Source organism: Mastigoproctus giganteus, chromosome 10 (assembly GCF_048544385.1).
Source record: "Mastigoproctus giganteus isolate SK-2022 chromosome 10, ASM4854438v1, whole genome shotgun sequence".
Classification (NCBI taxonomy): domain Eukaryota; kingdom Metazoa; phylum Arthropoda; class Arachnida; order Uropygi; family Thelyphonidae; genus Mastigoproctus; species Mastigoproctus giganteus.
In genome coordinates, this window is record NC_143584.1 from 141,313,915 (window position 1) to 141,327,176 (window position 13,262).

The following is a 13,262-nucleotide window of genomic DNA, read 5'->3' on the forward strand; positions in this document are numbered from 1 at the left end:
AATACCGGGAGCGTAACTTCCCATCCCTTATAGTAAGGGATCCTGGTATATCATAAGGATGATACTGAAATATAGGATAATATATGGCATAAAATAGAAAAATAGTGAACAGGGGAATGGTTTTTTAATTCCTACAAGCTATAAATAGTGGTATAAAGGCCCATTATATTCAATAAATCTGTTTAAAACACCAAATAGATAATGATTAGGAGATAGCAAACATATTACCACAAAGAAAAGAAATATTAGAAAGACCACATGGTAGTGAACATGTTACTATATCTCCGATGATAGTAGATGCCAGCACCCTCGCAGTTCTGACATATAAATTAAGTTAACAAAATAAACCAAACAGAAGGAGCACCCTCTAGAATTATGGTTAAGAGTGTAAAACTATCAAATAGTATGTATTATATTTAGAGGTGTACCTGTAGAAAAAGAAGACAGATAATGTTCTTAGGAGCAAAAGGGAGAAGACAAGAAATTAATTCCTACCCTAGAAGCAAATATAGGTACCACTTTTTCAATGAGAGTAAGCTATATCTGTCTTGCTCCTAAGGTAGTGCCTACTATGTACACATGTACAGGCTCTGTAAAGGCCGCTAAATGTCAATAATATAGTCGTTACAGGAATACCTATAAAGAGTGCGTGGTCTATGTTATTAATCCTGCAAAACTTTAGCTATAATGTAATGCGGGTTAAGATAATTATGACATTTATTAATTGCTATCAAAATAGCTATATGTAGGTTTCTGGTTATAAAACGATCTGGGAATCTGTTGTCTATCAACTTATGCCTGAATTCAATGAGTATGTTTATTATAATATCAGCATTGTTACATATCTTAATCCTTCTTATATATTGTGAAACTATTATATTTTTGTGAATACGTTTGGAGATATCTGAATACCAGTTTGTTAGGTCTATGGATTTAAATCCGAATTTCTTACTTTTGTATATAATATGTTATCTTGTACTTGATGTCTATGTCCAAATAGTGATGAAATATATTATTAAACACAAAGGTGAAAATTCGAGAACATACCTGTTTTTTAACCAGGGTGCATTTTTTCAAAACCAAAAGAGATCCTTTAGTTGTAACATCATCTTCTGACTCTACACACAGATCCGTTCCTTTCAACTGTATCTAAAAGCAAATTTTAATGAGATATTTAAGATGCTGCAGTATTACTGTTAATAGTTTTAGAACAAGATATTCAATATAAGTTTGTTTATATTAAGTGTACTACTTAAAGCAATGATTTTGAAATGAAGTTGATGAAAATATGTATTTTTCACCATGTTTATTTATATAAATTAGTATATTAATTTTATTAAAAGTTATTAGGTACAGATACATCAATTAATATAGGATACTAACCTAAGTAGTAATATTTCTCAACCAAATAAGTAACTTATGGGATGACATTTTTGAATCCTGTTATTAGGTCAAAAAACATAAGGTTATCTTCTTTGATTAAGATTTTGTACTACACCCTCAGAATAGACTTTATTCATTTAATACAAAATTGTTGTACATTAATGTGCATCCACAAATACAATGCAAGTAGCTAAATGTTTGCTTAATAACCATACTATTCTTTTAAAAAATTAGGACTACTTTGGACATTTTTAACATCACAAACCTAAAGTAACTTCCACAGGATGATTTTTATTCATGAAAGCAACACAGAAATAAGAAAGTGTGTCTTCTATATTTATCAGTAACATGACCACGATTTCTGTTCCTTCAAACGCATAACCTTCCATTTAGAAGCCCTTTTTTTAACCTGTATATGCAACTGATCCAGGTTGGTTGGTTGATTATTCATGGTTTTAATGGTGCATCAGCAGCTAATGTGCCAAGTCAGATAGCATAATAAAAATATATAATATAAAATAGTATAATAAAAAAGCAGTTAAGAGATAAAACTGAAGAAACACCTTAAATGAAATTATATAAATTAATAATTTGTAAAAACTTATAAAATATTTCTAACATGCCACCATACGATAAAATCTGAGTGCATAAGGTTCAGTCAGAAGCGTAAAAGACAGACAGCACTGACTGTTAAAAGATACACTTCAATTAAAATGTACTGAACTGTTAAAATGGTGTCACAATAACTACTGACAGGATGATTATCAGCCCTCAACAAGTAAGAATGCAGATCTGAGCAAGGGCAACTTCCTCCAAACCTTGCACTGATTAGACTGCCCAAGCAAAATTATTGGTTTGATTTGGTATACCTTATTTGACTTTGTGTCCATGCCAAGATTCTTGCCATAATGAAAGTAATTTGTTTATGGATTAAATACATTTAATCTGTACAGGGATATAACAAACAAATGAAAGATTCCACAACACTGCAGATTTGGCTGCTGCTGCATTAGCCAAGACATTGCCTGTGATTCAACTTAACTAGGGATACAGCTACAGCAAATATCAAAGTTTGACTCTGAAAGAGTGCAACATTTGTTGTACCTGACACTAGAAAAGAATTTATTTCAATTATAAGAAAGCCTATAACAACGGTGGGCAAATGCGGCTCTCAGAGCCGCATGCGGCTCTTCGTTGAGTTAAGTGCGGCTCCCATTGAAAATTTAAATCCATTTTTTTTTTATTATTATTTCAGAACTTTTTTCAATGAATCTTGTTAAATTAACTAAGTAACTAATATTTTGTTATACGGATTTTATGTTATGTTTATTTTTTTTTTATGTCTAGATATTTTGCTATTTTTATTTTGATTATAAATAAATCTGCGCTCATTTACACTGCTGGCACCATCAGCGGACTTGTGCAACACTACACCGGGAGTGGGTAGAAAATGTGACCAAACCTCCCATAAGAGTTTCAATTTCAAACTTTGGAATTAAATTTATTTAAATTTTTTGATAACATGACCTCAGAAAATATCAAAAAACGAAAATACGAACAAGAAAATAGAAACTTTCAAGAAGAATGGGTAGAAAATTTTGCTTTTATTGACAATAATGGAAAGTCATTGTGTCTTATTTGTAAAGTTATAATTGCAAACTACAAAGTAAGTAATTTACGTTGACATTTACGAAGGAAGTCATCCCCACTTTTCAACTCAATATCCATTCAATTCAAAATTGCGAACAGAGAAACTTAAGTCCTTGCAATCTGGTCTTCATAAGCAACAAGGACTCTTGTCTTCTTTTAGTCGCGAAGATGACAGAGGAAACGAAGCTAGTTTTTTGATAGCTTGGAATATTGCTCGTGCCAAACGTCCATATGGAGAAGGAGAATTTATTGAAAGAAACTTAGAAGAAGTGGTTAAAGTTTTGGATCCAGATAATACAAAACTGCATAAATTGATCGCACAGGTTCCTATGTCACGCCGTACAACTGAGCGTCGTATTGGTGCAATTAGTAAAAATGTTGAAAATAGTTTGATGTGTGATTTGAAAAATTGTACAGCATTTAGTTTAGCTCTCGACGAGTCTACAGACATTCAGGACGTTCCACAATTGGCCGTTTTTGTCCGCTATGTATCTGCAGACGTACATGTTAGACCTAGTACCTCTTATCGAAACAACTCGTGGTATAGATGTTAGAAATGCGCTTGATGAAGTGATGAACAGGTTTGAATTGCCTCGTGATAAACTTGTAAGTGTTGCGACTGACGGAGCGCCTGCAATGATAGGGTAAAACCAAGGTCTCATTGGTCTTTTAAACAACGATCCTAAAATTCCACATTTCTTACCTCTTCACTGCATAATTCACCGCGAGCATCTCATAGCGAAGTACTTCAAATACGGAATTGTGTGGAACATTGTTTTGCAAATTGTGAATTTAGTTAGAAAAAATGCCAAAACACATTGTCAATTTAAGAACTTTTTAGAAGAGTTGCGAGTGAATGACGAAACAGATGAATTGCCCAATGATTTATCCCTATGGTGTGTTGTAAGATGGCTGTCAACTTACAATGTTTTGGGCCGTTTTGTGGAACTCCTAAATCCCATCATAACATTTACAAAAAAAAAAAAAAATACCCAGAATTAGAAAATGAAACTTGGCTTTCTGACTTAATGTTCCTTACAGACATTATAGAACATTTGCAAACACTTAATTTGGCTTTACAAGGAAAGGAAAAAATTATTATTGATTTGTCACAAACTGTATTTAGTTTTGAAGCTAAACTTCGGCTTTTTGTGTACGATCTTAAGAAGAAAATATTTAATCATTTTCCACGAGTAAAAGCAAATATAATTAATATCAAAGAAGAAAAGTTAGACGAATACAAAGAAAAATTGGAAGAATTGCAAGCAGATTTCAAACATAGGTTTGAAGATTTGAAATCACATTTGCATATTTTGTGAACCCATTTATTTGTGATATTATTGAAGATGGATTTCCAATTTCTGAAATAATACTTGTTGAAAAAGTGGCTGGGGAATTGGAGTTATTAGAGATGAAAGAGGATCAGGCATTGCAAATGCAGCACAAATCTACTTCTATAATTGAATTTTGGAAACTCTTGCCAGAATCAAAATATCCACATTTAAAGAAAACTGCAGCGGTCTAATTTCAATTTTTGGTACAACATATTGCTGTGAATCTTTGTATTCCACAATGAAGTTCGTGAAGTCGAAATATCGTTCACAGTTCACCAATCATCATCTCACTGAATTGTTGCGAACAGCTTTAACAAATTTTACGCCAAATGTCGGCACCTCCGTAGCCAGGTGGGCAGCAGCAGTGCGTAGTACACGCTTCTTGATTAGACCGGGGTTCGAGCCCGTCACCACCAAATACTGAGGATGCGGAAAGGTCAGGGAATAACCACCGCCTATCCCCGGAGCAATATGGCCTTAGTTGCTAATGCTCCTAAACAATGACAACAACGCCAAATTTCAAAAATTTGACCAAAGGTCTTCGTTAAATGTTATACTTTTAATTAATGCATTTTTATTATTAAATTTTTGAAATAATTATTTTGTATTTTCTTTCTCTTAATTATATTTTCTTATATATATTTTCTTATACACTTAAGACGTGTAGAATATGTAATCATATTAATTAAATTAAATTAAATTTGAATTTGTGTATTTAATACTATGTAACTATGGTGTGGCTCTTTATAATATATGAAAAACCGGAATGCGGCTCTCATTGACCTCATGCGTGCCCATCCCTGGCCTATAATATACTTAGAGAATCAGTGTATACACTATAAATCTTTGATGGGATTTTAAATGATCCAAAGCCATTTTCAGTGTATATACACTGGTGTTCCAAGAAAGTGCATCGCCTGGGAATTTCACATTTCAAACCTTTTTTCACAATGGTATGATACATTAATGACTAGCATCACAAATAGAAATATAAACAAAAGATATTTATTAATAATTAAGGCAAAGCTAAGTAATATTTGACAGGTACTTTCAAAATATTCCAAAATGAGCATTTGCAACCTTTATACAACAGTTTTGGTAAACACAACAATTATGGCTGAAATTTTATCAGAAGCCCTCAGTTTGCTTCAGTTTATCATTTTAAATGAAAACAAAATGAAAAGTTCACCAGGTGCAAACTAATACTTAGTTGAACTGCCTCTGGCCCTGATGACAGCAGCACACCGTCAAGGCACTGACAAGATCAATTTCTGACGATAATCAACTGATAGTTTGTGGTTCCAAACACAGATTATGGCTTCCTGAAGTTCACGAAGGATCTTTGATTTCTTTCTGGCAACTGCAGATTCCACATGATGCCAACAGTTCTCTACAGGATTCAGGTCTGGACTGTTTCTTGGCTAGCTAAGAGTTGTAATGGACCATTCTTCCAACTATTTTTTCACCTGTAACAAATGTAAACACATTACTGTTGACCCTCTAATGCAGAAACGAAGCTAAAGTAACTACAGAAGTGCCTACTTAGACTTTTTGCCCGATGATAAGGAGCAGAGTCGTCCTGAAAGATGCCGTTACTTGGCAGGTTTAAACGGTCTCTAATGGTTGGCAGCAATTTGCCTTCCAATATAGCTGGGTATCCGTTGGCATTTACGGAACCTTTTATAAACTGCAGGTGACCTCCACAATACAAAATGCATCCCCATATCATTTGGTTGGTGGGGAATTTTCACTGCTGACACCATACAGTCTGGATGGTATTCTTCACCACGTCTACAGCGAATCATTTGTCTCCCATCAGAGCCATGCAGGTTGAATATCTTTTCATCCGAGAAAATAACTCCACTGCTTGGGGGTCCATTTGACATGCTCCTTACACCAAATTAATTGGGCCTTTTTCATTTTTTGTGTGAGGAGAGGCTTCTTCTTAGGACGATGGGCTGTAAGTCCATTTTTGAAGAGGCATCTTCTGACTGTTACTGCACTTGCTACCACTCCTGTATGTCCTTCCCATTCTCTTTTCAGCTCTGATGAAGAAGCTTTACGACTTTTAAGGCATAAGTGCTTCAAAACATGGTCCTGTTTCGGTGTAGAGCTCGTTTGCACCCGGTTCCTTTTTTTCCTATCAGCAGAACCAGTATTCTTGAGTTTGGAAAGAAATTCGCTCACTGTTAACTGATTACAAGATACTATAAGCAATATGACGGGAAAAACATCCTCACGTAAAGCAACAATAGCACTCTTTCTTTGTGGCGTCAACTGCACGTAACTTGCCACCCTGACACAAGCAAGGAATGACTGCAACTCTTGCAGAGCGTGCTTATATAGCTGAAAATATATGAGCTGATGCAATGTTACGTCATCGCCTACGCGTGTCAATCTTATCTGATGCAATCTGTAAGAAATATTGCCATATACTTATGTTATTTGGACAACAATTACAATTTTAAGGGCTGATGCACTTTCTTTGAACACCAGTGTACTATATTCACACGGAATCTAACTGCAGTTTTTCTTGTGATTTGGTTTTTTGGTTTTTTTTTTTTAGGAGCATTAGCAACTAAGGCCATATTGCTCCGGGATATGCGGTGGTCATTCCCTGAATGACCTTTCCGCATCCTCCGTATTTGGTGGTGACGGGCTCGAACCCCGGTCTAATCAAGAAGCGTGTGCTACGCACTGCTGCTCCTTCCCACCTGGCTACGGAGGCGCCGTTTTTCTTGTGAAAATACAAGAGATCCCACATATACTTCAGACTTCAAGTCATCTATATATACCAGCAGAAAGTCAGAATATTCAAGTATGTATGCTACAAAGAGTTGCTGATATATATATATATATATATATATATATATAAATGGGGATGTCTCAGCCAATTCCTAAGGGTAAAGTCTCAGGATAGGAGTTCTGTACTCAAAGGAGGAAGAATAGAATATGCTTCGCTGACATGAACACATTATTGAATGTAAAGCATATAGCTTGAGCTATATGCTTTATGATCAGATCCTGACAAGTGGACAACTGCCAATTATGCGCTTCATACAGATTTTTCCATCGTGGCATAAAAATCAGTGTCCGAATGACACAGCTGCTGATGAGGCTAGTGACGATGTGTTCAAAGCTGCTAAGTGGATTTTTTTATTTAATGATTTGAAATTGTTTTTCAATAATTTTCGATTTAAATTTAGTAGTATAGTATTTTTTTGTGATCTTCTGATTAATTTGATGTATTTATTCTTTATTCGGCCTTGTAATTGCATAGAAAACCACAGCAGACTTTTGGCAACATTGTTTTTTTATCGATATAGCAGATACTGGAAGTTTCTAAGTAACTTGTAGCAGTGTAATCAGTATCAGCAGAGGATTATAAACTATAAATTATAGCACTACTTACGTATTTTAATAATTTAACTTGTCACCTAGACCGTATTGTACAACAGTAATATTCATAGAGCTTTAGGAGTCGGTGATTTAGCATAGATATAACATGACAAATAGATACGTGAGAGTTCGAACCACATATGTTGGAATAGATAGTTCAATTGTTATCTATTATAACCACTTAAATTTTACAAATGTAATGTTATAACTTAAACTTGATAGGAGATACAAAATTCATATAACGTTAACTCACATAACGTTATGGGATATAAGTTTACAGTAATATTTTTTAATTGCATTGAAATTGAATTGAAATTCCTCAGACCAGAACAGCAAAGCAAAAGGTTTAAGGTAGTGGGAGTGCTGTGGCTTAGGGGAGAACTGAAGGAGGTGGTTGTCCTCTGAATCACAACCTTTTGAAATGTACTGCTTCTTTGATATTTGTGGAACTATCAGGAATGGGACACGATATTGCCAAGGAGGATGGACGTCTTTGTGTGTAATCAATGTAAAGAGTGTGAAGAAGTTAGGTGCCAACTCAGCATTATTATGGGCCTTTATGAGAGCTTGAAGAACAGGGTTGATGTCCTCAAAGGACTTAAATTGGGGGATCCATCAAGCTCTCAACATCTGCCCGCATCAACGTCAGAGCTTGCACTTGATCATCAGGCAACACAGCAGCAATCCCCGAAGTAGAATGCACTGGTCCCACAGGAACTAGTTGTTGTCGGTGACTCTACTGTCAGGGAAACAGGGAATATATTGTGCAAAAAGGATACGTGGAAGGGGACCAGGGTATGCCTGCCAGGAGCAAAAGTTGATGTCGTAGGGCAGACATCTTTTAAGGGCACAAAAGGTGATATTGTTGTACAATTTGGCACTAATGATATTAAGAGTGGGAGAACAGTGGAATTACTTAACAAGTACAGGTCAATGTTGAAAACAAAAAAAAAAAAAAAAAAAAGCTGTGAGTTAGGGTTGAATTTGAAAGTGTCTGAAATTCTACCCAAACACGATAGAAGGGAGTGTATAACAAGAGCCTTGTCAATCAATTCAGCCCTGGAAAGATTGTGCAAAGCTCGTGGGGTAGAATTTCTCAGCCTGGTCTGTGCTTGTTAACAGAAGAGACTGCTCCTACAGGTATGGGATACACTTAAATATAAAGGGCGCAAGAATATTTGCTGATGCTATCGAGGCAGTGTTAGGTGGGTCGGAAAACTGCTAGCATGGGGGAATGCATCGAGTGATAGATTAACTGTAACCGCTGGCAGAGGTGAAAATGATTTTTGCACTGTTTCTATTGGAAATAAGCAGCAGCCTAGAAAACAAGGTGCTGGCGATTTCAAGGACTGATGGGAGTCATTGCTGAACAAGTAAATAGATTGGCTGTGTTTTTAGGATAACTAAGAGTAAGAACAGATGCGTGTATACTTGCATGTACACCAATGCTAGAAGAATAGTAAATAAATTTGATGAATTTGAACTGCTGATCAAGGCATCAAAGGCAGATATTGTTGGGATATCAAAGACATGGTGTCACACAGATATAAAGAATGCAGAATTGGAATTTGGGGAGTATAATGTATACAGGAAGGATAGACAGGACAGAAAGGGAGGAGGCGTTACACTGTTAGTTAAGAAACATAAAATCTAAGGAAATGCATCCAATTGACATGGGTGGACAGTGCAATGTTGAGTCAGGTTGGTGTGACATAATCATTGGGAAAGCAAAACTGAAGAGCATGAGTATGTTATAGGCTTAATGACATGGATGAGTATAATGAACAACTGTACAGAGAAATAGAGTGGGCCAGTAAATCAGACTGTCTTATAATGGGGGATTTTAACTCCCAAGATAGTAACTGGAAATTGTGAATTGGTCACTCGCACACTAGCAAGGCTTTTGTGAATTTATTGGATGATTGTTTTCTACAGCAGCATGTTCGAGAGGCAACCAGAAGGAATAATACTCTTTATCTGATTATCAGTAGTGATTCTTCATGCATTAAGAATCTGCAGATAAAGGAACCAACTAGCTGATAGTGATCACAGTGTGCTGTTGAGATGTTAAGAAACAAAAAATTTAGGAAAGACAGTAGTTGAATACATGTGTGGAAATTTGCCTTTAGCCAGCAGGTAGTTGATTACTGGAACAAACTTCCATCTGTCATTGTGGAAGTTGACAGCTTAAATATATGCAAGGAAGAAGTGAACACGTTTGGAGCAAATGGATAGGTGAAATGGTAATCTGGTTTTTTTTTTTTGGCTGATGCTGCATAAGCTTGCTTTCTTGCATCATCATATGCCTACTACTGCTAATGTAACTACCATCAGGGGTAAAGGGAAGGGTTTTTGTAAAGATGACTATAGTGGTCTGAGCCAGTTTTTAAATTCTATACAGTGGAACCAACAACTTTTCACAACTAAGAAATATTGTTCAAAGTTTAGGCCTAAATAGATGGCAGATGAACTAATGAGACATGTGGCAGAGAAGAAAAATGCATGGGGGATGTATATAAATTATTAGGTGATACAGAAGTCTATGGTAGATATAAGCTGGTCTGTTATCAAGTCACGAAGGAGGTTAAGCAAGCGAAGGTTGATTACGAGAACTCTTTCGCAAAGGATGAAAAGAAAAACAGCAAAGACTTATTTACGTACGTAAACTCTAGAAGGAAGGGGATGAATCAGATTGGTCCACTTGATATCGATGGTTCAACTGTTGATGATCCTGCTCAGGTAACTTTCAAACCGAATAAGTATTTTGCATCTACATTCACACACGAGGAGTTACTCAGGGAGGGGAATGCCAGAAGTTTATCGTTGTTGTTTGGTTTTTAGGAGCATTAGCAACTAAGGCCATATTGCTCCGGGGATATGCGGTGGTCATTCCCTGACCTTTTCGTATCCTCCGTATTTGGTGGACACTGGCTCGAACCCCGGTATAATCAAGAAGTGTGTGCTACACACTGCTGCTCCTGCCCACCTGGCTACGGAGGCACCACCAGAAGTTTATCAAACATTGGCAAGGAGTTAAATGATTTTGTGATAACTGAGAGCAAAGTGTATGAGAAATTGTTGAAGTTAAGCATAAGAAAAGCACCTGGGGTGGATGGGATCTATTAGGTTATATTAAAGGAGGCAGCAAAGAAAGTAAGCAAACCCTTAGTCATAATTATGAGAGTTTTCTTGGACTCGAGGGAGGTCACCATGGACTGGACATGTGCAAATGTGACCTCAATTCACAAAGGAGGATCAAAGGGTGACACAAGTAAGTACAGTTTAACATCTGTTCCAGGGAAATTAATGGAGGCACTGTTTAAAGAACCATTGCAAGATCATCTAGACAAGACTCCAGTTATAGTTCAGACACACCACATCAACGTCAGAGCTTGCACTTGATCATCAGGCAACACAGCAGCAATCCCCGAAGTAGAATGCACTGGTCCCACAGGAACTAGTTGTTGTCGGTGACTCTACTGTCAGGGAAACAGGGAATATATTGTGCAAAAAGGATACGTGGAAGGGGACCAGGGTATGCCTGCCAGGAGCAAAAGTTGATGTCGTAGAGCAGACATCTTTTAAGGGCACAAAAGGTGATATTGTTGTACAATTTGGCACTAATGATATTAAGAGTGGGAGAACAGTGGAATTACTTAACAAGTACAGGTCAATGTTGAAAACAAAAAAAAAAAAAAAAAAGCTGTGAGTTAGGGTTGAATTTGAAAGTGTCTGAAATTCTACCCAAACACGATAGAAGGGAGTGTATAACAAGAGCCTTGTCAATCAATTCAGCCCTGGAGAGATTGTGCAAAGCTCGTGGGGTAGAATTTCTCAGCCTGGTCTGTGCTTGTTAACAGGAGAGACTGCTCCTACAGGTATGGGATACACTTAAATATAAAGGGCGCAAGAATATTTGCTGATGCTATCGAGGCAGTGTTAGGTGGGTCGGAAAACTGCTAGCATGGGGGAATGCATCGAGTGATAGATTAACTGTAACCGCTGGCAGAGGTGAAAATGATTTTTGCACTGTTTCTATTGGAAATAAGCAGCAGCCTAGAAAACAAGGTACTGGCGATTTCAAGGACTGATGGGAGTCATTGCTGAACAAGTAAATAGATTGGCTGTGTTTTTAGGATAACTAAGAGTAAGAACAGATGCGTGTATACTTGCATGTACACCAATGCTAGAAGAATAGTAAATAAATTTGATGAATTTGAACTGCTGATCAAGGCATCAAAGGCAGATATTGTTGGGATATCAAAGACATGGTGTCACACAGATATAAAGAATGCAGAATTGGAATTTGGAGAGTATAATGTATACAGGAAGGATAGACAGGACAGAAAGGGAGGAGGCTTCATGGTTAAGGACTTCTCCTTAACCATGGGTTTGTTAAGGAGAAGTCCTGTCTGACCAATTTGATTGCATACTGTGATGTCGTCACAAAGGAACTGGATGCAAAAAATAATTTTGATATCATATACTTGGATTTTAGGAAAGCTTTTGATACTCTTGCACATGGAAGGCTACTGTACAAATTGCAGCAGTATGACATTAAGGGCAAATTGCAACTATGGATAAAGGGATGGTTGAGTGGGAGAAGACAAAGTGGTAATCAGTGAACACTGCTCTTCGTGGACTAATTTTATTAGTGGACTCCCCCAGGGTTCAGTGTTGGGTCCATTGTTATTTTCTGTATTTATTAATGATACTGATGAAGGTATATCAAGCTTAAGGTCAAAGTTTGCAGATGATACCAAGGTTGGCAGGGTTAACGACACTAATGACAGTACACTACTGCAACAGGATCTAGAAAATTTGAGCAGATGGTCTAGGAGGTAGCAACTGAAGTTTAACATTGACAAATGTAAAGTACTGCATATGGTTAACAGTAACCCCAGAGTAATGTAAAAACTGTATGGTACACTTAGGGTGGTAGAGAATGAAAAAAACCTGGGGGTAATTGTGCAGTTAGATATGAAGTTTTCTGAGCAATGCAGGCAGTCTGCAAGAGTAGCTCATGGTGTCTTGTCAATGATATACAGGAAGTTTTCTAGTAGGGATAAGGAGGTGATTATCCCCTTGTATAAGGCAATGGACAGGCCACACCTTGAGTTCTGCGTACAGGTCTGGAGGTCTCATTTTAGGAAGTAAGTAGAGCTGCTGGATGAGTACAGAGAAGGGCAGCGAGATTGGTGAATGGAACAAAGGGTTGCTCTTACAAAGAAAGGCTTAAATTCTGCGAATTGCAGTGTCTGTAAACTAGACACCTGCCAGGTGATCTGATTGAGGTGTATAAAGCCTTGAATGGTTTGAGCAAGCTCAACATTGATGGGATTCTTCCTCTTGCCCAGATTAGTCATCTGAGGGTACATAAATTCAAATTGAGGAATAACAGTTTTAGAATAGATGTGCTCTAATTTTCTTTTAGCCAGTGGGTTGTTGATTGCTGAACAAACTTCCGTCTGTTGTTGTAGATGTTGGCATCTTAAA

General features: G+C 36.9%; 1 protein-coding gene across 1 annotated transcript in view; it reads right to left on the reverse strand.

The window, feature by feature from the left end:
- The window catches only part of Pgant35A (polypeptide N-acetylgalactosaminyltransferase 35A), a 165,344-nt gene that overhangs the window by 21,792 nt on the left and 130,290 nt on the right, over positions 1 to 13,262 (reverse strand). The window contains exon 8 of the mRNA XM_090383032.1: positions 1,048 to 1,149. Coding sequence (XP_090239158.1) covers positions 1,048 to 1,149 — 102 coding nt within the window. The remainder of the gene's footprint in view (positions 1 to 1,047; positions 1,150 to 13,262) is intronic.